Below are 26,378 nucleotides of genomic sequence, written 5' to 3'. Positions count from 1 at the left end.
ATTGACAACCTATTATTGTCTTGGAGTCCCATCTCTGTGCCCCCAGTACATAATTAGCTTTAATCTATGATAATTGCCTGCTGTTAATAAGATTGAGTATGTCTACTGAATTCTCTTTTTTGGCACCCACGGCCTATAATTATACCTAATGTGCACCTAATGATACCTAGTTGTAAGCTTCAAACCCAGTAGGTGTTCAGTAATTATTCACTGCCTAACAGATCACAGAACCACTGTTCATCTTCCACTAGTTTCTCCGTGACCCTGGCCAAATCACTTAACCTTTCTGAGTCTTAATTTCCTCTTCTGTAAATTGAATAGGTTTGAGTGGAACGTGAAAAGTGAAAGTTGCTCAGTTGTGTCCGACTCTGCAGACCCCATGGACTGTAGCCCGCCAGGTTCCTCTGTCCATGGGAATTCTCCAGGCAAGAATACTGGAGTGGGTAGCCATTCCCTTCTCCAGGGGGGAATCTTTCCAACCCAGGGATTGAACCCAGGTCTCCCACACTGCAGGCAGATTCTTTACCATCTGAGCCACCAGCCCCTGCTTTAACTGAAATAGTGGTTTGCGAAATTGTTCAAACTGACTGGGCTATGAGTTCTCTGAGGTTCCTTCTTTCCATCTCCAAAATTTGTGATTTTTCTATGTACCAGATAAACTCAAAAAAGTGAAATCATAAAAACATTTTTAAATATATACATTATATATATCTATAATAGTGGTGTATAATGATATAAAAATCTAAATATATACAATATTAAATATAAATATATAATCTAAATATATACATATGTCTATAATAGTAGTATATAATGATATAAAAATCTCCATAAACCAGAGGCAAAAATTGAATTTCATTTTTCATCATCACAGATACTACTTAAAGAATTATCATTTTAGGTCCATTACTTTGCTAGGATCAGCAAATCATCTAAAAAATAATGAACCTCATAAAATTTCCACCAACTATCACTTTCCAAAAATGAGATGAATAAATTTGCTTATAATGAATCTAATGAGATGTCCAGCTCTTTTTCAAAAATTAACAACCATTAACAAATTTTAATCAAACCCTGAAACAAAGGTATTGCCATCAATACTACAAATCATAAACAGGGCATAGACTAAATTATGTTTCTAGCCCAGTCACTCCCTTCAATTGCTTTATCTGAGTTGTCTTTCTTTCTATTAGCAAATACACATCTTATTTATCAGAGATATATAAAATTCATGATGACTTTTCAAGATTTACATTCAGTTTGCCCATGGAATGATTACAAGTCATTTATATTCATATTATGCTTAGTTAAGGAGAAACAAACCAAAGTAAATAAATAACATCTTTGTCTTACCTAGCCGTGTTTTTGACAGCTTTGGGGCTTACGTTAATAAGTTCATCAAGACCTTGTTCACTGCTAAAACAAAATAAATGGTCAAATCCAGTTGGAAATTAGCAAATTTTATGACTGCTGTTTTTTCTTTTGACACTTGTAAATCATTTGATGGGATCCTAGACAAAAAGTGATAAATGTACTGAGTTTTTACTTTGTCTAAAATAGTTATCTTTTTAAATCCTCAAAGCAACTGAGTTAAATATCAGCATTCTCTTTTTGCAAATAAATTGAGTTGCATGAAAGTTAAGGCCTTCTTTAGGCCAAGTATAAGAAATAACTGACAGCGAATTAGGTAACCACATGTTGCCTCCTGTCCACATCCTTCCTCTCTCTGTTCACAATAATTCCTTACAACTGCACAAGGCTTTTCACCAACATTATTATCACAATAATTTTGAGAGGCAGCTTGGCTATTCTGTCATGCTTTTCTTAACTTTTGCTCCAGTGGACAATGAGCCTTAACTTCTTAAGAAGACCAGAGCATATTCAAACTCTTGCAGAAATATTTCTAATCAAGTATTGGGATGTTATGTCACCAAATTTCTGAAGAGTCACTTAAAAATTAATCCTCAGGTTTATGAAAGAGAACAAAGCCAATATTCTTTGGTTTATTCAGTTTTATGAACTTATAATTTATTAACTAAATTTGCAGTAATAATCTAGTTAAACTATAATTGCATTAAATGAATTTCTCACGTCATTATACAGAATTAGCTTCAATATTACAATTTGACAATATTATAATATAACAAATTGAAGCAATATAAAAACCTATCCAGCATTATTACATGTCAGCAAATCAATTTTTCTCTTTTTTTTTTTCATATCCCTTTCAAACATCCTTAGCCAAATAATTAACTTTATTCTGGGGCATAAATTGAAGACTTGCTCATGAGTCTTCAACAATACTGATAAACTTACCTTTTCTTTGCTGAGGGAGTCACTTTAATAAGACTGTCCAGGTCTTGGCTCCTGAAAAATGTAAATTTTAATAGCTGGTAACATAAAATAAAATCAGTTATAATTTGTATATTTTTTTAATCTTAATATTGAATAAAGTGATTGTTGCTAATTCAAAACTTCATTTTACTTGAATATTCTTTTTAGTTCTCTGTGAAACCAGATAGCTAATATAAATTCATTTCTTATACAACTACATATATATGAAAATTTAGTTTTATTCTTATTCCTTTCAAGACAAACTCAATTTAAGTTGCTCTTAAATTTCTTATTTCCTGTATTGTATTTGGTACTAGAATCAGCATTTAGAATTTGTTTCAAGGTTGTAATGAACAAGAGAAAAATCTGAAGTGTACATCATTTCCATGTATTCCTTGCTTCCCTCTCCTCAGAATAAAACAAAACAAAACCCTGGAACTTTTTAAAAAAGAGTGTAGGGCATACACACTGAGGAAACCAGAAGGGAAAGAGACACGTGTACCCCAATGTTCATTGCAGCACAGTTTATAATAGCCAGGACATGGAAGCAACCTAGATGTCCATCAGCAGATGAATAGATAAAAAAACTATGGTACATATACACAATGGAGTATTACTCAGCCATTAAAAAGAATACATTTGAATCAGTTCTAATGAGGTGGATGAAACTGGAGCCTATTATACAGAGTGAAGTAAGCCAGAAAGAAAAACACCAATACAGTATACTAACGCATATATATGGAATTTAGAAAGATGGTAACAATAACCCTGTGTACGAGACAGCAAAAGAGACACTGATGTATAGAACAGTCTTATGGACTCTGTGGGAGAGGGAGAGGGTGGGAAGATTTGGGAGAATGGCATTGAAACATGTAAAATATCATGTATGAAACGAGTTGCCAGTCCAGGTTCGATGCATGATACTGGATGATTGGGGCTAGTGCACTGGGATGACCCAGAGGGATGGTATGGGGAGGGAGGAGGGAGGAGGGTTCAGGATGGGGAATACATGTATACCTGTGGTGGATTCATTTTGATATTTGACAAAACTAATACAATTATGTAAAGTTTAAAAATAAAATAAAATTAAAAATTAAAAAAAAAAAAAAAGAGAGTGTATTTCCTGATTCTAAGGTATGGAAGTAATATAAATAATATGAATATGTAACATAGAGGCAACTCCAAGATATTAAACAATTCAGAATCATGCTTCATGCATGGTCTATATCAGAACAAAGAAGACTTCTGACAATAAAATTTGCTTTTGTACTCAAAAAAGGCAATAATATTTATTTTCTTTATAATAAATACATTTTTTATATTTACTTTTTATAAAAAGAAATAGAGGAAAACAATAGAATGGGAAAGACTAGAGATCTCTTCAAGAAAATTAGAGATACCAAGGGAACATTTCATATAAAGATGGGCTAAATAAAGGACAGAAATGGTAGGGACCTAATAGAAGCAGATGATATTAAAAACAAGTGGTAAGAATACATGGAAGAACTGTACAAAAAAGATCTTCATGACCCGGATAATCACAATGGTGTGATCACTCACCTAGAGCCAGACATCCTGGAATGTGAAGTCAAGTGGGCCTTAGGAAGCATCACTATGAGCAAAGCTAGTGGAGGTGATGGAATTACAGTTGAGCTATTTCAAATCCTGAAAGATGATGCTGTGAAAGTGCTGCACTCAAGATGCCAGCAAATTTGGAAAACTCAGCAGTGGCCAAAGGACTGGAAAAGGTCAGTTTTCATTCCAATCCCAAAGAAAGGCAATGCCAAAGGATGCTCAAACTACTGTACAATTGCGCTCATCTCACACGCTAGTAAAGTAATGCTCAAAATTCTCCAAGCCATGCTTCAGCAATACGTGAACCATGAACTTCCAGATGTTCAAGCTGGTTTTAGAAAAGGCAGAGGAACCAGAGACCAAATTGCCAACATCCGCTGGATCATTGAAAAAGCAAGAGAGTTCCAGAAAAACATCTATTTCTGCTTTATTGACTATGCCAAAGCCTTTGACTGTGTGGATCACAATAAACTGTGGAAAATTCTGAAAGACATGGGAATACCAGACCACCTGACCTGCCTCTTGAGAAACCTGTATGCAGGTCAGGAAGCAACAGTTAGAACTGGACATGAAACAACAGGCTGGTTCCAAATAGGAAAAGGAGTACGTCAAGGCTGTATATTGTCACCCTGCTTATTTAACTTATATGCAGAGTATATCATGAGAAAAGCTGGACTGGAAGAAGCACAAACTGGAATCAAGATTGCTGGGAGAAATATCAATAACCTCAGATATGCAGATAACACCACCTTTATGGCAGAAAGTGAAGAGGAACTAAAGAGCCTCTTGATGAAAGTGAAAGAGGACAGTGAAAAAGATGGCTTAAAGCTCAACATTCAGAAAACGAAGATCATGGCATCCGGTCCCATCACTTCATGGGAAATAGATGGGGAAACAGTGGAAACAGTGGCTGACTTCATTTTTCTGGGTTCCAAAATCACTGCAGATGGTGACTGCAGCCATGAAATTAAAAGATGCTTACTCCTTGGAAGGAAAGTTATGATCAATCTAGACAGCATATTAAAAAGCAGAGACATTACTGTGCCAACAAAGGTCCATCTAGTCAAGGCTATGTTTTTTCCTGTGGTCATGTATGGATGTGAGAGTTGGACTGTGAAGAAAGCTGAGCCCCGAAGAACTGATGCTTTTGAACTGTGGTGTTGGAGAAGACTCTTGAGAGTCCCTTGGACTGCAAGGAGATCCAACCAGTCCATCCTAAAGGGGATCAATCCTAGGTATTCATTGAAGGGACTGATGCTGAAGCTGAAACTCCAATACTTTGGCCACCTCATGTGAAGAGTTGACTCATTGGAAAAGACCCTGATGCTGGGAATGATTGAGGGCAGGAGGAGAAGGGGATGACAGAGGATAAGATGGTTGGATGGCATCACCGACTCAATGGGCATGGGTTTGGGCGGACTCCGGGAGTTGGTGATGGAGAGGGAGGCCTGGCGTGCTGTGGTTCATGGGGTTGCAAAGAGTCAGACAAGACTGAGCAACTGAACTGAACTTAACTGAGGCAATAATAGCTCTAAAAGGGGGCTTCCCTTGTGGCTCAGTGGTAAAGAACCCGCCTGCCAATGCAGGAGACAGGTTTGATCCCTGGGTTGAGAAGATGCCCTGGAGAAGGAAATGGCAACTCACTATAGATTCTTTCCGGGAGAATCCCATGGACAGAGGACCCTGGCAGGCTACATACAGTTCATGGGGTTGCAAAAGAGTCAGACACGACCTAGTGACTAAACAACAACAATCTCTAAAAAGACATTTCTGTTATTGCACTGGGCTTTCATATCAACTCTAACACCAAAAGGCCTAAACAAGATATATAACTTGATATACATTATTATTGGACAGTTTATTGTATATCCTGAAAAGAAAAGAGACTAGAAAGGCTTCTATCACCTAACTAATTTTTAGGATTAATCTATAAATGAATTTTATCGTGTTCATATCCTTCCATGTAAATTATTGCATTCTGTTATATTGAATTATTTGAAATTGTCATCTTGTGGGTCAAAAATTGTTGAATGTCAGCAATTTCATAAGATTCAACCGAATAGATTACTTCTTAGGTATCTTGTTTGAACTAAGCATTGAGTGGTGCAATGGGGACTCAGCAATGAAGAAAAACTGTAACAGTAATAATAATACCAATAGGTAATGTCTAATAAGTACTTGGGGAATAAATGCTTCATAAGCTAATTTTTCTGATAATTCACAAAGAAGGTAATTCTTACAATCCCCACTTTACAGATAAAGAAGCTGAGAATTCTAGGAGGTGAAATAATTTGTTCAAGACTATACAGCTAACAGATATTCTCTAAACTAAAATATTTTACTACCAACTGGAAGAGATGAACACATGATGTAATGCAAGACATGGCAGAGGGTGGGTGCCGAAACAAGGCTCACACAAATTGCATGGGGAAGGTCATATGATTAAGGCTTTCTTCACTTTACAAACTAAGTCATCTTGGACGAGAGACAAGGGATAACTGTCTTTCATAGAATCTTAATCTGTAACATAAAGTATTACGTGGTCTCTGGATTTGGTATCTGACCTTTAGACAGTGACAATACATTATACTTTTATTTAGTGAACAAAATACAAGGACAATTTAGAACTCAATATTCAAATGAAAGAATGATAAATTCTTCAGTCTAACCATAAAGTGAATGAAGCAATATATGCAATGGAGGCTGTGTTTTGGAAGCTGTTCCAAGTTCATGCAGGGTTGATCCTCTTCACCTACCCACATGAAATACTGCCTAGGAATCAGCAGTCTGTGGTCCTCAAGCTAAACCCAGCCTGAAGTCTGGTTTTACAAGTAAAGTCTTATTGGAACACAGCCATTCCCATTCCTTTACAATGTGTTATTAATGATCGATAGTTTAAATAAAGACTGTTTTGGGCCCCTATACCTGAAATTTTATTCCCTAGCCCTTTAAGCAAAAGTCTGACTCCTGATCTAGTCTAATAGACTTTATATGATAGCTATCTACTGTAAAAATAGAATTCCTAGAAGCAAAGTAAGATAGAAAACTCTGTGAGAGAGAAGGTATGCTTTGGTACCTTTTATATTTAACTCACATTCAAACTAGCATAACAATATGTGTTTATAGGTTCATGGTTTGGCTATATCTCTTTATTTACTCAACAGAGTGTACCTTAAAGAATATTATTTTTGTATTCTTTATTATTTCAGTGAACTAACTATAATTTTTTTAAATGACCTCCCAACTTTAGGAATTATTGGAGTGTAAATGGAAGAGGAGAGGGAAAAAATGATGACAGATGGAGGATGAATGAAAGAGATTTTCTTCACATGAAGACCTTCTCTTAGGCTGCTTATTTCTAGGAAATTGGAGAAGATACTTCATCCCAGGAGGAATCTCGATTTATTTTGAGGAAATCCCAAGCATGGAAAACAAATCCCACATGGATAAGAGATTATTCTCATAGTTTAAGGAATTCCTCCACAAATATTCACAGCCAGGGAGCCCTGAATAAGGGAATTGAACACTAATTTTCTGACACAGAGCTGTTGTTTTGGGTCCCCTTATTGGCAGTTTCTTTGATGGAACAATCAGTTTTATCATATTTTCTAAGTTGAACAGAATGAAACGGAGAAATAGAAGAGCTTCATAAACCTCACCCTTGGTGAGTTTTGTTTGTTTCTGGAGTCACTCTGATGACGTTGTCAAGACTTTGGTCCCTTTAAGACATGGAAAAAGGGATGAGATCATATGACAGGTTACATCAAGTGGTTGAAAATATTTACTAAAATGGAAGAGCATTTTTTGTTACAAAAATATTTTACTAGAAAATATTTATTAAAATAGAGATCATCTCAAGAGATTGGAGGGTTTTCATTGTTGACTCTGAAAATATATATTTGGACCTAACTATAACCACATAGAAATAATGAACAATAATTAGTGGTTTCAGAAAATTCATGATGTGCCAGGCACTGTGCTAAGTGATTTCTATGATTCAATACTCATATCAACCCTATGAAATAGTATAAAAATATTAATAAACAGAAACCTCAATGAAATAGAGTTGGGAGACCAGAATGGGGGCTCTCTCCTGCCCTGTGCCAATAGCAGAATCCAGCAGGAAGAGGAAAGACTGTTCTTCTTTTCTGGCAAGGACTCAGCCAATTGAAAAGCTGTGAACTCTCTGTTTACTTTGGTCCTCCCAATCTCCTTCCCCCCTCCCCTCTATAAAAGTGTTCTTCCTTCCCCTGCAGGGACTTGCATGTGGCTCCCCATGGTTGCAGACCCCAGACTACAATTCTCTGATGATCTGAGCAAATCCGTCTTAGCTGGAGAAATATCTGACAATCTATTTTTTTCAGGTCAACAATAGGAAGTATCATCATCTCCATTTCACAAAAACTGAGACCCACAAAGATGAAGTTTTCCCCACATGGCCTGCAGTGGCAAGGCTGGAATGGAAAGCTATGTAATTAACTCCAGAGTGTGCACACTTGTCATAACACCAACCATCTTACTGGAAATTATTAACTGAATTAACATTGGAAGTGACGAGGGAGCATCTGGCCCGATTTCCTTACTGTGAGGATGAGAAAACCGAAGTCTAAACAGGAGCGTGATCAGGGCCATTTCTCACTGTTAGTGAGGGCAGAGTCATGCCCAGACCCACATCTCTGGGCTCTGGTCTGATGCTCTTTCCTCTCTCTTGTGCCATCCCTCTGCTTAAGAAAATTAAACAAACTAACCAATAAAAGTGTCCTGACCACTACTGTTTGGAACAGGAAACTCTGCTCTATGTTATGTGATAGCTGGGATGGGAGTTAGAGGGAGAATGGATACATGTATATGAATGGGTGAGTCCCTTTGCTGTCCACCTGAAACTATCACAGCATTGTTAACCAGCTACACCCCAAAACAAAACAAAAAGCTTTAAAAAAATAGCTAAGTAAAATGATTGCACATAAAAGACTACCCAGAAAACCATCATTTCCCTCAGCCCTTGACAACCAAACACTTTATTTTCTTGGTTGCCAATGGATTTGCCATTCTGGACATTTCAGATAAATGATATATAATTGTGAAAAAACGTGTCTTGTCCATCCCGGGAAAACACTGCACCTACTGAATCAAAATACCTACATTGTATTAGAAATTGGCTGACCAAAGTCTTTAACAGCTTACATATGAGGTAGTGCAGCTTACACGCTTTTTCTTGAACTACCATTGATACTATAGCAGTGTCAGTCTGCTGAAATGATGATTTAAGTATGTTTTTAAGCATTGGTTAACATGAAACAAAAAAGAGGAATGTACTAAAGCTTACCCTTGCACACTTTCCCCAGTTCTTGGGTTCACTTTGATGAGGTTATCCAGGTCTTTGGAACTTTAAACAAAAAGAAACGTAATAAGTAAAAATGAAATTATGTCAACTAATTAAGTCAAACTAATTACTTTATAGGATATATGTGCTCAAGATGAATTTTACAATTAAGTTTTGAGATAAATCAATACCAGTCTATATGTTTCACTTAAAACAGTAAAACTTTTTTGACTTTCATTGGTATCAGTTTCCTATATACCCTCAAAATAAAACCATAAAATTAGGGCAAGATTGAGTTTAAAAGATCATCTCTGGAATTATTTGCCCCCAAAAATCCCACCTTGTCAGCCCCATTTAGTATTCTACCTGATGCAATAGCTATAATTAAACTGTGTTTTGTTAATAATTTCCATTTAAAGGGATTTAAATGGAAATTTAAACACTTTTGGATTTAAACACTTTTTTCTTTAAAGGGATTCTATATCCATTATTTCACAGGATCTTTATAATAATCAAACAACAAAGTGGAACAGACATTATGATCTTAATTTTATAACTAAAGAAGTCTCAGCTTGGTATTCAAGGGACTTGCTCAAAGATATCCAGCTGATAAGTAGTGGAATTCAGATGTTTTGACTCCAAACCACTTTTCAACACAGCTTCTCTAATGAGAGCCACAGACTGATTCAGAACTTGATGCACAAATTGATGGGAAGGAAGAAAGATAAGGTGTAATCCTCACCTTGGGTTACTTCTGTTAACTTCAGGGGTCACTTGGATGAGATTGTCAAGACTCTGGCCCCTTTAAAACATAGAAAAAGTGGTAAAGTTGATAACAGATTACAACCAAGTTAATAAAACTATTCATTAAAACTCAGAAATAGTATAAACACTGAGATCATGCCAAAGAGCTGAAGATTGTTAAAAGCACACAGAAGTATGTAGGGATTTATACATCTCTGAAACTCATTGAGACTCAGAGAGACAATACTTTAATCTTGGAGCCATCAGGCACTAGCAAATACTGAGATAGGCCTCTACTTTGATTCACTGAATGCTATGCCCTTACCTTTTCCAGGTGCACTAAACATACTCTGTAATAGTCTGTGTACACAGTCCTGAAACATTCCACAAGGCACAACTCTACCCATCAGCTTCCAACATGCTGTGCGAATTTTGAACTTTGGAGAACACTTATTTTGTAAAATTGTCAGCCATTAGCAGATTTTCTATTTAAACACTGGATTTAGATAAGTATACCCTGAATATTCATTTGAAGGACTGCTGCTGAAGCCGAAGCTCCAATACTTTGGCCACCTGATATGAAGAGACAACTCATTGGAAAAGACCCTGATGCTGGGAAAGATTGAAGGCAGAAGAAGAAGGAGGTGACAGAAGATGAGATGGTTGGATGGTATCACCAGCTCAATGGACATAAGTTTGAGCAAGCTCCGGGATATGCTGAAGGACAGGGAAGCCTGGTGTACTGCAGTCCATGGGGTCGCAAAGAGTCAGACATGCATGACTCAGCGACTGAACAACAATAACAAGAAGCAATTTGTTAAAGTCCATAATATACAATCTGTTATCTCCTGCTGGTACCTACTGTGTATTAAAACTACAAATTTTGACTGGTTGTGTTGGCAATAAACAATAAGATTAAAATCTATCAACTTTTGAAATGTAAGTTATAATGTAAAATTGTAATGTAAAACACCATGTAGTCACTGAGAATGACTCAATATTTTACAGTTACCCTTTAGGATCTGTGCTTCTGATCTTAATGGAATTTTTCTTTTTCCTATTGCTTCTACATGTGTTTTCCACATTCCCAGTGCTAGCCAACGTGCCTCTGATCTACGGAGGATAACATATGGGTAAAGAACATCCACAGAAGGGACATTTACACCCTGTATCCCCATGCCCCGTGGCCCTGCTAAGATCAGATCATAAAGTCTCCAAGGTGGTGTCAATGCAACATCAAAAGATACAGATATCTGGAAGCAGCTAGCTAGATACTGACTCAAGTTCTTACTTATTTCCAGATGTATGAGAATGTGCACATCCATGCTAAAAGCGGCAATAAAAAGTTTGAACCTTTTTCATGCAAATAATGAAATTGTTAACCCCGAAAAAAACAACTATTCTACCCCAGAATATCCTATGTTGATTTTTTTTAACCCTTTGTTGCCTAAACAAAATACGTGGAATTCGAATGCCAGTGACTGAGAAAAAAATATTCCCAGAATTCTGTTTCTAGTACTTTGAGTACTAGAAACAGTAGTACTCATTTGAGTACTCAAGAAGAAATCCCACAGCATTAAGCATTGCAACTCCTCTCTTGTAATATGTGTTGGTTCTGTTGGAGACCTTGATCTCTTTATTTTGAATAAAGCACCCAGAGGGTTGTCTAAATTTTAAGGTTCATAAACTCAATAAAGAAGAATGTGCTAGTTAAAGTAGTAATGGAAAATAATATTTTGAGCTCCACAGTGGGAAGCAGTGCCTCATAGTGTATATCTCTTCAATACTTATGCAGTCTTTCAATCCACAAACAGTTACAGAAAGCCTACCATGGCCCCAAGTGCTGGGATAGCTGTGACCAATACAGACAGGCTTAACCCTAAAGAAACATCCATTCCAGGACTTCCCGGTGGTCCAGTGGTTAAGAATCTGCCTGCCAATGCAGGGAACACTATTTCCATCCTTGGTCTAGGAAGATCCTACATGCTGCAGGCAACTAAGGGCACAATTACTAGAGTTTGGCGCTCTAGAGCCCACAAGCCACAAGTACTAAAGCCCACATGCCCTACAGCCCATGCTCCACACAAGAGAAGCCACCCCAAACAGAAACCCATGCACTGCAGCTGGAGGGCAGTCCCCACTCACTGAAACTAGAGAAAGCTCGCGTGCAGCAACGAAGACCCCATGCAGTCAAAAATAATAAATTAAAATCAGTAAATTTTAAAAAGAAGCTTCCATTCTAACTTGGCAAGAGGCAGGCTATATGCAATCAAACATACAAATGAATGCTACAATTCTAGATAATAACATATGGATTAAAAAATCAGTGCCTGGTGCCTGTGATGCTAGGTTTGGAGGAGGACGTGGTGATGTAATTATATTCAATGGTTAGAAACAGTCTCTTTGAGAAGCTAACAATTTGGGAATAGAGCTACCCAAAGTGGGAATAGCAATCACAGAAGTGTTAAGGCAGGAGTAAGGCTAGATAGAAAAGAGCTAAGTTTGGCTGGACTTTACTGAACATGTGAAAGGCCATCGCTCAAGTTTAGAACTTAATTCTACCTGAATTAAGAGAACTTTGAAAGTTTTTTAATAAGGGAGGGAGACAATCTTGTTTTATTTTTAAGAGATCCACAGAGTTTAATGATGCTTGATGAAACGAAAAAAGAAGACTACTGCCCTTAAGGCTCCCAGGAAGCATACACATACAAATACACGAATAGACACAAAGACTGCAACACTCTTACACACATACACACAAGTGCACACACATACACAATCGTGCACATAGGTACTCATATACATACAAAAGCACACGGATATACTCACACATATATTCAGGCATGCACAAGCATTTGGACAGATGTATACAATCACACACATGTCTGCACATACATGCATACACTCATATGCATTCACACATGTAGGCACACACGTATGCACACACAAGTATACACATGTGAATGCATACATTTGTGTGTGTGCATGTGTACACGTAGGCAAACACATACACACACACACCCCTCAACCTATGAAAAACAGTAGGTAATGATTTGAAATACTCTCTTTAATAAAAATTAGAAAGATAAACCATGAATTTCTCTTGTAGAGTCAAAGTAAATTAAGTATTTGAAAGTATCTAAATCATTGTTGTTGTTTAGTCGCTAAGTCATGTCCAACTCTTTGCTACCCTGTGGACTGTAGTCTATCAGGGTCCTCTGTCCCCGGAATTCTCCAGGCAAGAAACCTGGAGTGGATTGCCATTTCCTTCTCTGGTGGATATTTCCGACCCAGAGATCAAACCTACATCTCCTGCACTGGCAGGCAGATTTTTTACCGCTGAGCCACCAAGGAAGCCCCATCTAAATCATTAAGAAAACATAATTCATGTGAATCTTTATTATTGCTGTTAATTATTTGTATCTCCAATGTGCCAAGTATGATAGCATTATGATCTCTAAATTGAAGCATGGGGGAAGTGACAAGGCCAGAATTTGAACCCTGATCCTTTAGACTCCCTGCTCCCTTTCACTGCCTCAAGCTCCCTCCCTGAAACACCTAGGTAACCAGGGAAATCAGCGCTTTCTTCTTAGTTTATTGGCTGCAAAAAACTGCACGTCTGTAACACAACGGGTCACTGGGTCTGCAACCACACCAGCACTGCTGAGAACAGGATGGCCTGACGATGCACACCAGCTTCAGCCAGCCGGGGCCTGCAGGCTTTAGTGCCACAGTTTAGAATCAACTCCTAATATCATGTACTGAGTGAACGAATGGAAAGAGGTTCAAAAGAAACCACATGGAATTACTTGGTATGCTTCTCAGCAACATGACAACAAGCTCAGTTTCAGATATGTTCCATCTGTCTTTTAAAAAATAAAAAAAAAGCAAGAGGACATAAGCTTTCCAGATTTCCTTGGCAATTCACGGGTAGGGCAAGTCTTTTACAAAGTACACTTTGTTAACCTCTTCATCTTTAAACATACATTACACAACATACACATATACACACTGCATACAAATATAGTATACATACATACATGATCTGTACATAAACACATTCACACACACTACTTACACACCCACAGAATACACTTATTTATATTCACTATGCATTCATACACGTACACTTATACACACATACTACTTACATACACACATATACATTTATTTACATATATAAATATACACATTGCGATGGGCTTTCCTGGTGGTTTAGACCAAGGACAGAGTAATCTGGTGGGCTACAGTCCATGGGATTGCAGAGAGTCACATGGCTGAGCAACTAACACTTTCACTTTCATATCCACACTGTGATGGTTAATTTCACAGGTCAGCTTGACCAGGCCACAGGGTGCCCAGATGTTTGGTCAAATATTATTCCAGGTATGCTGTGGGGGAGTTTGGGGATGAGCTTAACATCTGAATCTGTAGACTGAGTAAAGCAGATGGCCATCCCCAACATGGGTGGGCCATGGCTATTCAGTTGAAAGACTGAATAGAACAAAAAGGCTGAGGTAAGAGGAGACTTTGCCTGCCTGAGTGCTGGACCTGAAACATTGCTCTTCTCTTGCCCTTGAACTGAAGCTTAAACATGGGCTCTCCTAGTCTAAGGCCTTCAAACTGGAATTGGAACTACACAACTGGTTGGGTCTCTAGCTTGCCAACAATAGATCTTGGGAACTCTCAGCATCCATAAGGGTATGTGCTAATTCCTTATAATAAATCTCCCTTTCTACCTGTATACCCTACTGTATTTCTACTGTATATTCTACTGTTTTGTTTCTCTGGAGAATCCTGATTAATACACACTCATACACATATCAACACACTTATATATGCACACATACATTTACATATAACACAGTTTTTTATATCTTTAATAAATAAAATTAACTTAAAGTATATTTTTTAAAACTTTTGATTTATTTTATATTGGAATATAGCCAATTAACAATGTTGTGATAGTTTCAGGTAGACAGCAAAAGGAGTCAACATATATATACATGTATCCCTTCTTCCTCAACCTTCTCTCCCACCCAGGCTGCCACATAACATGGAGCAGAGTTCCCTGTGGTATACAGTAGGCCCTTGTTGGTTATCCATTCTAAATATAGAGTGTGTACATATGACACTACTATTTACACTGTACATACACATACATCCTCACACACACACATACACACAAAGAAATAAATACTAGATAAGGTAGTCAAGTTCCCATTAAATTTCTCAAAATCTACCTTATAGCAGATGTCACCTGAGAATAAAATGCAAGAGGTCACTTCTGTGTATCAGTCATACAGAATTGCTTAATATGATGTATTTGGGAAAAAATAGTTCAGTTTGGTTTGAATTCCAATTTGCTCTCCTGAATGCAAGTACTCAGAATTCCAGTAAGTTTATAAATGTCAAAGGAGAAATGAAAAGCTTTAAATTACTTACCTCTTAATATTTTTATGTGTTTCAGGGTTTACTTTAATAAGCCCATTGAGGTCTTGCTTCCTTTGAGTAAGGAAATGAGTTTTAATGAATGTCATTAAAATAAAACACTAATCAAGTGAACAATGATTGGAAAAATTAAGAAGTGATAAAATATACACATTCTCTATCAATGTAATTTTTAAAGCTCTAAATGCAAATTAAAACTCTTTTCTCACATCCTGAGCTAAAAACCATTTAAGTTTCTTAATTTATCAACAAGAAACTTAGCATGTTTCTGTTTTATTCTCAAAATGTGTATGTATACATTAAATGACTTACTATTTAACAAAATCAACTTTGCCCTCAGATATATCTTGTTTGAATATCCCAGATGGATGGCACTGAAGTAACATAAGCTATTAATAGATAAAGTTCTATACTGGATCCAGATATAATGTAAATTTCCATCTAATAAATCAGATATAATTGCCTGTTTTATTTTTAGATGACAGTAATAATATAAATAATAGTTTTACAGTATTAAAATAATAAAAATAGATATCTTCATATAAATGCAACCACTCCCCCAAATCAAGCCTTTTAGAATATAATTAAATTGTGTGTGTGTGTTAGTTGCTCAGTCACGTCCAACTCTTTGTAACCCAATGGACTGCAGCCCAATAGACTCTTCTGTCCATGGGATTCTCCAGGCAAGAATGCTGGAGTGGGTAGCCATTCCCTTTTCCAGGGGATCTTCCAAACCCAAGGATTGAACCCAAGTCTCCTGCATTGCAGGTATATTCTTTACCATCTGAGCCAACAGGGAAGCCCATAATTAGATTATGGTAAATTATAAGAGCAAGAAAAAGGCCTTAACATGGTAGGAAAATAAACGACTCACTTCTTGGGGAGATGCATGTTTCCTCTATTAAAAGGCACTGAGAAATATCAGAAAGGGCACAGCCTGAATCCAAAGGTGGCAGGAGGAGCTGGCAGAAGTACTGTGACTGGGCCCTGCTGCCTGTGGGCCCAGCTCTGAGCAAGGCCAGGATGAGAGGCTCTTACTCGACAGTGTGTACCGCCCAGTGCCTCCCTTAGATCGCCTTCTGAGACACCATCCGTAGAGAAGTTGTTGTCATGAATTTTAGTCTAGCCTCACTCTTGGTTACCTTTGCCATTTTAAAAACTCACTTTTAAAATGTCAAGATTGCACTTTCTTTAGACACAAAGGAATTCAATTCAATAACTCACCTCTAACGCCAAACCAAAATCTGGGAGAAAAGGCAACTTCCTATCAAACATTGGCACAATTCTTCAAAAATAAGCAATCTTATGGGGAGCAAGGAGGAAAGGTCATGTGACCCATCATTCTTATCCAATTCCATACTAGTAAAACATGTTTATGAAATTAAAGTGCCAAATCATTTTATCTTTGTGCTTCCCTGTGGCTCAGATGGTAAAGAATGTTCCTGCAATGCAGGAGACCCAGGTTCACTCTCTGAGTTGGGAAGATCCCCTGGAGAAGGAAATGGCAACCCACTCCAGTATTCTTCCCTGGAGAATCCCATGGACAGAGCAGCCTGGCAGGCTACAGTCTATGGGGTTGCAAAGAGTCAGACAGTGAAAGGTCATGTAGCCCCTCATTATTATCCAATTCCATGCTAGTAAAACATGTTTCTGAAATTAAAATGTCAACTCATTTTATTTTATTGTCACTTACAGAAATCAGATTTAAAGACACTAGTATGTCTTACCCAGTGGTGTTTGCACTTTCTTTGGGATTCACTTTGATAATGCTATCAAGGTCTTTACTTCTTAAAAAAAAGAAAATTAGATCAGTTTCAAAGTATTCCCATAGTATTTTTTAATATACACATTCCACATTATTTATGATTAATTCAAGCTTTCAGAGAAAATTATTATACTAGTATTAAATTAATTTTTGTTATAAAACATATCTATCAATAAAAAGTTAACTTAATCTCTAGGATTCTATTGGGCTACGTGAATTTAAATTAAGATAGAACATTCTATAGACTCTCCAGGGTAAAGCTCGGGGCAATAGGGTTCAGACACAGAGGAGAGGAGCCAGACTCAAAGATACGTCCCCCTTCAATGGGCTGAGAAAATCACACAGCTAACCCAGGGGAAAATAACCAAGATTCGGAAACATAAAAGCTGATCTCACCCTCTGCTTGTCTGATCTGTCGTGGCATTTGCTTTAATAACCTCTTTGAGATCTTGGCTTCTTTGGGAAAAATATGAAAACCTGTATCAGTTAGGTTGCATTCAGTTTTCTCTGAAAACCATATAAACAAGAACATTCCTGAAAGGGTGTCAGATGTTTCCAGGGCCAACTGACTGGAGAAATTGTGATGTAATTTTTCCTTAGCTTATCTTTATTAATTTCCACAGTTTAAAAAGCTTCAGCAGGACTTCCCTGGTGGTCCAGTGGTTAAGATTCTACACTCCTAATGCAGGGGGCCCAGGTTCAGTCCCTGGTCAGGGAACTAGATCTCTCATGCCGCAGCTAAGACCCAAGACAACCAAAAAAATTAAAAAAAAAAAAAAACTTTACCAACACACTTCTCACTTTGCTTTTTTGTCCTTTATATTTCTCAATTTAAATAGAAAATTTGTCTCATTTTTAAGTTATTTAAGAAAATATAGAATAACAGGCTTTCTTGCACATTAGGGCAACGCAAGCATGTGGTCTTATAGAAACAGGATTCATCATATTCCTTACTTCCTCTCTCTGACAGACCCCAAACTACAACGGCTCATCTGTGACAGAGGAAACCATAACACTCCATTTCTAAAGAGGTGTAAAAAGCTAGCATGAAAAAAGGGAGCCCCATCATGTTAGAAGCTTTACTTACCCTTTCTTGATTTTGTCAGCCCTTTGATTAACTTTAATAAGACTTCCAAGGCCTTGGTTTCTTTACAACATTGGAGGGGGTGGAGAGAGCAGAGCAGTGAAGAGAGAAAGAGAAAAATTCAACAGCAGATTTCTCACAATAGGAGTAAGATGTTATCAGCACCTAAAACATCAGAAGTCTTTAGAAATATTTAATTCAAGCAGCTCTTCTCATGCCAAATGCTGACATGCTAACTATCCTATAGTGAGGGCCCAACCATGACTCAGTCGTGATTAACTCAATTTAAAAGTTCTTTCCACATTTCAACTTTTGCTTTCTTTATCCTTCGAGGGTGGGTTGGTGGGAAGCTAACTTTAATACACGTGTTGAGCTATTGTCTGCCTTAAACATGAAAATCATTCATATTAAGGGTAGAAATCAGAGGATCAGCATTTTGAATCTAAACACTTTGAAGATTTAGAAAAGTTATCTTTAATAAAAAGAAACCTTGGAAAAGTAGAAATAACTCTATGATGACTCCAGTGCTTTATATGAGTTGGTCACAACCAATAAAACTTTCACAGGCTGATAGCTTAAAACAGGGAAAATGAAAGCTAATCTTTCTAAATCCCCTGATTGTTCAATGTTATTTTCATCTGTCTCTGTCTTTCACTGTGATAAGACTGTTGACATCTGAGGTTTTCTTTCTGTATAAAGAAGAAGGAGGGAAGAAGGAAAAGGAACTATGCCTGCCCCCTACTACACCATTGAGAGCTGTCTTTTCTGCATCAAAGCCCAGTCACTATCAAGCTATCCCAGATCACAAATCATTCCCTTTTTTCTTCTTCCCTAGCCCATACAATGATTGATTTGTGATACTCATCTCCCTTTTCCTAATTTCCACCACTTTAATGGAAAACTCATATAACCACTTATAGAGAATTGACTGTTTTCTCACTTCATCTGTTCTCTATTAAAAAAAAAATCACCCATAATAATGCTTGCTGATTCATACTATACTAATACGTTGTTAATAAGTATTCGATGTCTGAATGGAGGTGGTGATTGTCAACAATTTTTACTATATAGATTTTGTTAAGTGCTCTATATTAGAGAGGGTTAAGAAGGCATACTTCCAAGCTTGACCAGGAAAGCTGGAATATCTGCCTGTGCACAGATTGGCAGAGATTAATGGTTTTTAAAGATAACCAGGACAATAGAAATCATCATGTTAGGAAGGCAAATCTAATGACTAACCAAATACAAGGTAAAAATAGCCAATCTGGAGAAAAAGCAGTGGAGACCCCATACATCTTTAGCCTTATGCAGTTCTTGATTGTTCTGGGATTTTCTTTAATGAAACTGTCAAAAGTTTGATATTTTTCAACATGAAAAATAATATCAGTAGTAATTCATTTTCTAGTATATCAGTGACAGTCTAGAACTGTAAGTCAACTTCTTTAAATGTTCAGTTACTGACCATTAATTAACACTTTTTATGATACAAAGTCAATAAAAGCATGGCTTTTGACCTTGAGATGTTTACAAGTGCATCTGAGTGATAGACAAATGAAGTGAGTTGATCAACATTCCAATTGAAAAATGCTTTAGTCCCTGGTAAAGACTTCAGGGGTGAGGGGCTATACAATTGGCATCAAAATGTCTTATAGTGAATATATTTAGTCCATAAACCAGCCTATTGTCCACTACGTCTAGTGATCTGTTTGATTTCTTTCACTTTTAGATGTAAGAGGGAACTTGGAGACCATCTATTTAGATCATACCCTTCATTTTATGGATTGAGGAAACAGAGGCCACTTGTCCAGGGTCACCCTGATTGATCCTAGTGACAGAGGTAGCACCAAGATACCTGCCCCCCCATCTCCTGACCCTGATCAAGGGTCTGTTCCACCAGCCTGTCTGACTCTTGTCTTGAGCAGAAGGTCTCCCCCAGGAAATGGCACACAGTTTACAAATCAATCAAAAAAGGCTGTAAGAGTCTCAATCAGATCTTACCCTTTGCCATCTTTATCTGTCCGGGTATTCACAAAGATGAGATTTTCAAGGCTTTTGGCTCTAAAAAACACAAAGAAATTAAAATAAGAGACTGCATATTGAAAAAAAAAATTATGTTATCTTGAAAGGTCAGATACAGTAAAAAATTTTCATGAATTGCTCATTTACTCTTACTGAATAGAGCAGCAGAAATCCTTCTGGGCAATTATGTCTGAACTACATGTACAATACTGAGTGCACCGCCCCATCTGTTAGCACATTTTTATGCCAGAGGAGATAACTCCCTTCCAGCTAATGTCTGAAAGAATAAAACAAGCAATCTGGAAGATAATATTTTCAGGTTAGAGACAGATGCACTTACCTTTTCTCCATTAATTCTGACTTAAGATTTGCTCTGAAGAGACCATCGAGACCTTGATTTCTTTAAAAGAATTGAGTAAAAAACCTTGTCACTATTAATGATGGATACTTAACTCATATAAGCAAAGATCAGTTTATATCTGAGATAGGAAATAGAAGTTGTTTGGGAAAGATGAGCCACAATTCCTGAAATCACTTTATTCCAAACAGATTTTTTTCCTAGACTCAAATATTAAATTGCAGTGGACCTTGGAGAAAAGAAAAGAAGATACAAACTGGGGAGCTGCAAGCTGTAATAAGTCCATTGTTTGCATTCAAGAAATGTTATAGTATGAGCCAATATTTACAAAGCTGATCATGACATGTGGACGCCTGGAGTTTCAGAATCTCCTGAAAGTGTCCTGCAACTCTGGGCTCAAATTCTCACATTGCAATTGGAGCTGAGAAACATTCAGGCATCTGAGACAGGCACTCCCTCCATGTTTCAGAGCCAGTTCCCTTCATGCATCTCTACCCGCCTGGCCTCATCAGACTGCGGAGTCTGATTCCTGATCTAATACCTCCTCTCTCTGTAAATTAAAAAAAAAAAACAAACTGAAAAGCAGCAAATCCTAGTGAGTCATTGGTTCAGTTCAGTTCAGTCACTCAGTCGTGTCCGACTCTTTGCAACCCCATGAACCACAGCACGCCAGGCCTCCCTGTCCATCACCAATTCCTGGAGTCCACCCAAACCCATGTCCATTGAGTTGGTGACGCCATCCAATCATCTAATCATCTGTTGTCCCCTTCTCCTCCTGCCCTCAATCTTTCCCAGCATCAGGGTCTTTTCAAATGAGTCAGCTTTTCGCATCAGGTGGCCAAAGTACTGGAGTTTTAGCTTCAACATCAGTCCTTCCAATGAACACCCAGGACTGATCTCCTTTAGGATGGACTGGTTGGATCTCCTTGCAGTCCAAGGGACTCTCAAGAGTCTTCTCCAACACCACAGTTCAAAAGCATCAATTCTGCAGTGGTCAGCTTTCTTTATAGTCCAATTCTCATATCCATACATGACCACTGGAAAAACCATAGCCTTGACTAGACGGGCCTTTGTTGTCAAAGTAATGTCTCTGTTTTTTAATATGCTGTCTAGGTTGGTCATAACTTTCCTTCCAGGTGAGTCCTTGGTAGTCATTTATTAATAGATCATTTTTGTCAACACAGGGCATGAAAAATCACATCTCTTTATCATCAGATCTATGAACTCATTTGATATTTGCTTTGTTTCTCCTTCACTCTGGTACCTACTTATTTTGTGCATTAGTGGGCCAAGTAACAGAGAGAAAACTAAAATTGCACTTCAAGCTTCAATTAATAAGATCTGTAAATTATGCAATTACAAATGATTCAAAATAAGCAGGTAATATTAACTAAGAAAATTAGTGGGTTTTGTAGTGATTAAACTAAAAGCATTCAGTGACCAAACGAAACTATTTACATACTAATATAATGGAATTTCAGGAAGATAAATGTGTTTATTTTTATAACTGCTTTACTAAACAATGGTGTATGAAAATCAATGACAGTTTAATATTAGTACCTTTAAATTGTAATAACCATTTGTAACAATGATGAAATGAAGATTTCTGCAAGCTTTTTGTCCAAGATTTGTAGGACACTTTTGACTAGCCCAGTATATGGGTCCTCATGCTCTAAACTACTGAAAAGCACCAAAGGGAATTCAGTAATAAAGCAAAAAAAAAAAAAAAAAGATCTTACCTATTCAAACTTTTGTTCATTTTGATGAGATTATCCAATTCTTCACTTTGGGAAGAGAAAGAATATCTCCATTCAGTAAAAGTCAGGGACAGATTCAGCTTAAAACAACTGTTTCTGAGTTTTCTGAAGTTCAACAAATATCCCACCTTCATCATCCATGAAAAACATGTCTATCTTCCAAAGCTCTCCTCAGACAGACCTTTCTGCAACAAATCTTTCCCAGTCCTTTTAGTGAATAGAGAGTCCTACATTTTTGGAAGCTTTGCAGTGTTTTGGGTTTTTATATCTCCTTTATGGTACTTACCTTGCTATACTTTGTAATGTATTAGGTTGGCCAAAAAGTTCGCTTAATTTTAAGTAAAAATAAGACATGTTTTTCAGATTCACCAAGAATTTTATTGAATAACTTATTCACTAACCAAACTTTTTGCCCAACCCAGTAATAGTCACACAATTGTCTCCTTGCTTCTACATATATAAGTGTGAGTGTACATAGAGAGAAACACAGACACATACACACACTCCCACACCACTTAAAATTTAGAACAGTTTTATATTGGATCCTCTTCAGTGCTTAATCCGGAGTTTTTCACACAGTAGATGCTTAATACAAGGTCAAAGTGCATCAAAAAATATAGGTATGTTGACTTATTATAGATTCTATCTTTGCATAATGTGCTTGCACAGAGAAAATTTTGGAAAATACTTGTTTATCAGTAAGTCTGGTCTCTTTCTGGAATTCTACTCTCCCTCATTCCAGGTCAGCTAGATTTGCTCTCCTGCTTTTGTATTTGAGGACTGTGAAGTCTATTGGCTGCTTTTTCAGGAGCTACCTGTTTAAGCCAAACCCCTGGGTTCTGGAATATTCCTTAGCTCAGCCCTCTCCCCCAAGAAGGTGACTGGAGTGGATTTTCCTTCCTGTTTGCTCCTCACAGAACCTCCTCCCCTCATCCCTTCTATCTACCCGCTTTACCCTCATTTCTCTTGCCTTCCTCATCCAGTTTTCCAGTTCATAAATCTTGGTTCTCTCTTCTTCCTGCTCTAAAACCACACATTTTCCACACTTTCTCAATGTTCCTCTTTCTTCTTGAGTCATCACTGGTGTAGACCAGGAGGCCAAGGAAGTAGGTAGTTAGACATTCAGGTTCCCAAGTCAGGGATACTTGGATTCCAATCCAGGCTTTACTGCTTATTACTTGGTGACTCTGGGTGAGTTGTCTAACCTCTTGCTCTCTCAGTTTTTTCAGTTGCAAAGTAAGAATACTAATCGTCCCCACCTCAGAAAAGAACCAATAAGTTAATGAATAGAAAGTGATCAGCGTGATGCCTAGCATGTCATAAACTCTCAATTAATTTTGGCAATTATAGTAAACAGTACCCAGGCAATATTAATGTTTTCATTTTTTAAATGCTTGCCATATTTATTTTTTAAACTGAATTTAGAGGCACCAAGACTTTGGCTCAGCTCTCGAGAGGTCACTGAGTCACTAATGTGCTTAGAGATGCCTGGTACAGCAGATCACCAGAATAGTTACTGGCATGGTCCTCTCAGGGACCTGAAAAACGTATTCAATCAACGGCCATCACAGAGATGAATCCTTTCAAGCAATATTGCGTATTCATTGGTAGAGCCAAAGGCTGAGAATAAATATAGAAATGTGAAAGTTGCTAATCCTGACAAAAAATGGATTAATGTTCTATCCTTGCATGGGACAAATGTTACCCAGACCCTAACACAACACTATATTGTCATCTCTTATTTGAAATTCTACCTTCCAACTCTGAGGCTACAAATCTGTTCCACGTCCCCTAGGGAAAGAGCAAGCTCTATACATTTTCGCTCCAAACCTTTCTGACTGGTGAGTCACAATGATGAGATTATCAGGATTTGGGGTTCCACAAGAAAATTAGCATAGATCATGAAAAGACACTCTGTGGGAAATTAAGTAAAATGTGGACTGCATTGTGAATGAAGAAGCTGGGCTTTAAAAATGGCATCAAGTTGATGAAAGCTTGGATATTAAGTTTCACCACTGCATTTGCAATAAATTAAATGCTCTTAGTCAGATAGGAGTAATAGTCCATTTCCCAAAGGAGTATTACAAAGCAACTCAGATAAACATAAAAGCTATATCGAGTCCCTACATATAGCCCAGAGCATCAGACATTTCCCCCGGTCCCCGTCAAAGTAGCAGCTTCTCCCTGTGAATAATGTGTCTGGCTGTGGAATTTGTGTATCCTGGTGAGGAAGAGGGGACAGGAAAGCTAATTCAACTGAAGCTCTCACTGTTTTTGTTTGACTGGTGCCAAACCGTAATTGCCCTTCGGCATCACTCACCTATCTCTCCCTTAAACAGCTGTCAAAAATTATCCAGTCCAAAACACTGTTCAATCCCCATAAAAATATTCCTCAAACAAAAATAAATTAAAAAATGAGAAATCTAGACACTTAGACAACGGAAGAAATGAAAATAAAAATTTTAGGATACTTTCCACTGTCTCTGTCCAAATTTAGACTGTGTCCATGAGCTGCAGAGAAGAGCTCACCATCACTTCTGTGACTCCTTCTCAGGTCTTTGAGCTGGCAATCCTAACAACCCTCTTAGCACTGCTAACTTCCACTGAACAAGGAAAAAAATTCTGTAGGCATGGGATTAAACCACGGAATGTTTATACCCAAGGTTTTCTCACTGCTCAGCATTGTCTTACCATTATCCACTATATAAACACTTCTGCTTTGCACAAAGCATTGCGTTAGACTTTGCAGATGACAGATGGTGAGAAAGACAAAATATCTGCTCTAGGAGATTAAAGAGATAACAAAGAAGATGAGACATTTACATAAATACCACAAAACAATACTAAATATGATTAGCTGTTATGTAACTTGAATACTAGGACTCTAATCGCTTAAGGAGGCAGAAGTCACATCTCACTGGGTCACTCACTTGGAAAAGACCTCACAGAGGCGTTGGTATCTGATCTGGATCTTGAAAAATGGGTAGAACTTGAATGTATTGATACGGTGGCCTTGAGGCTGGAAAAGGCGTCATGAATAGAATGGTATAGACAAAGGCAGAGGCTCTGGAAACTTCAGAAAGGAAGTGGTTTAATTTGGTATTGAATGTAGGATAAATGGAACTGGTGAAGTCCAAAATTGCTAAGGAATGTTAGGTCAGAACCAGGTTAACAAAGGCGTTACATGAAGTTATATGCAATTGACTAGGCCATGGGGAGCCACGTGGAGTGATTTTTCAAGCAGAATCATAGAAAGAAAATTCCAGCAGTGATGGTAGTAATGGTCTAGTGGGAGAAGAGACTGGAGGAATGTCAGTCAGTCTGAATAGCTACTCTGATAACCTGTGATGGAACCAATGAGGGTTTGAACTGGGTGAGACCATGGGTGTGTGCAGGGCACTTTAGACATTTAATCCACACATGCCTGATACTACATAGAGGGGTCAAGATGGAAGAATCAAAAATGATTCCAGAAAGGTGGGCTTGCCTGAATGAAAGAACACAGAGAAGGCAGGAAATACCACATTTGGGGAGGAAGTTGAAAATAACCTGGGGCATTCTATATGGGGGTGCTGGGGAGATGGACAAGCACAGACCCGGGTCAGAACATACGTACAGGACTGGGGGTTTGGAGCAAGGTCAGCACCATGAGCATCACTCCACAGAAGAGAAAGCGGAGAAAGAAGAGTGTCCGTCCGTGTCAGTATTACCCGTTTCTCAGGAACACTAATCTAGAGAGTGACTCTTTCTTCCTTCAAATTATATATAATAAGCAGCATCAGGCTTTCGTTAATATTTGGAAGATTTAAAGGTACTGGCTAAGCATTTTTGAAACAGAGAGAGAAGAAAAATGCAAGTTCAAAACCTCTTGAGCGCTCACCCCTTGTTAGTTTTCTGAAGCGAAGTGGCCACTTTGACAATGTTCTCCAGATCCTGACTCCTTCAAACAATGAAAAATAAACTCATGT

At 37.7% G+C, this 26,378-nt stretch overlaps 1 protein-coding gene and 1 non-coding gene across 17 annotated transcripts in view; one reads left to right on the top strand and one right to left on the bottom strand.

The window, feature by feature from the left end:
- The window catches only part of SCEL (sciellin), a 126,888-nt gene that overhangs the window by 41,136 nt on the left and 59,374 nt on the right, over positions 1 to 26,378 (bottom strand). For 6 of the 16 annotated variants that reach the window (XM_070380634.1, XM_070380629.1, XM_070380624.1 and 3 more), the window contains 13 exons: positions 26,291 to 26,350; positions 22,393 to 22,437; positions 20,636 to 20,695; positions 20,275 to 20,334; positions 18,280 to 18,339; positions 17,589 to 17,648; positions 17,155 to 17,214; positions 15,422 to 15,481; positions 9,975 to 10,034; positions 9,236 to 9,295; positions 7,569 to 7,628; positions 2,317 to 2,367; positions 1,354 to 1,416 (listed from right to left, as the gene is read on the bottom strand). In XM_070380634.1, coding sequence (XP_070236735.1) covers positions 1,354 to 1,416; positions 2,317 to 2,367; positions 7,569 to 7,628; positions 9,236 to 9,295; positions 9,975 to 10,034; positions 15,422 to 15,481; positions 17,155 to 17,214; positions 17,589 to 17,648; positions 18,280 to 18,339; positions 20,275 to 20,334; positions 20,636 to 20,695; positions 22,393 to 22,437; positions 26,291 to 26,350 — 759 coding nt within the window. The remainder of the gene's footprint in view (positions 1 to 1,353; positions 1,417 to 2,316; positions 2,368 to 7,568; positions 7,629 to 9,235; positions 9,296 to 9,974; positions 10,035 to 15,421; positions 15,482 to 17,154; positions 17,215 to 17,588; positions 17,649 to 18,279; positions 18,340 to 20,274; positions 20,335 to 20,635; positions 20,696 to 22,392; positions 22,438 to 26,290; positions 26,351 to 26,378) is intronic. The other 10 variants (XM_070380628.1, XM_070380621.1, XM_070380635.1 and 7 more) reach the window with 7 other exon arrangements.
- TRNAR-CCU (transfer RNA arginine (anticodon CCU)) lies at positions 17,838 to 17,910 on the top strand. The gene has a single exon. It is a non-coding gene; the product is annotated as a tRNA-Arg (tRNA).

Source organism: Bos mutus, chromosome 12, assembly GCF_027580195.1.
Source record: "Bos mutus isolate GX-2022 chromosome 12, NWIPB_WYAK_1.1, whole genome shotgun sequence".
Lineage (NCBI taxonomy): Eukaryota > Metazoa > Chordata > Mammalia > Artiodactyla > Bovidae > Bos > Bos mutus.
Note: the sequence above shows the minus strand (reverse complement) of the source record. Positions and strands in the feature narration are given on the sequence as shown.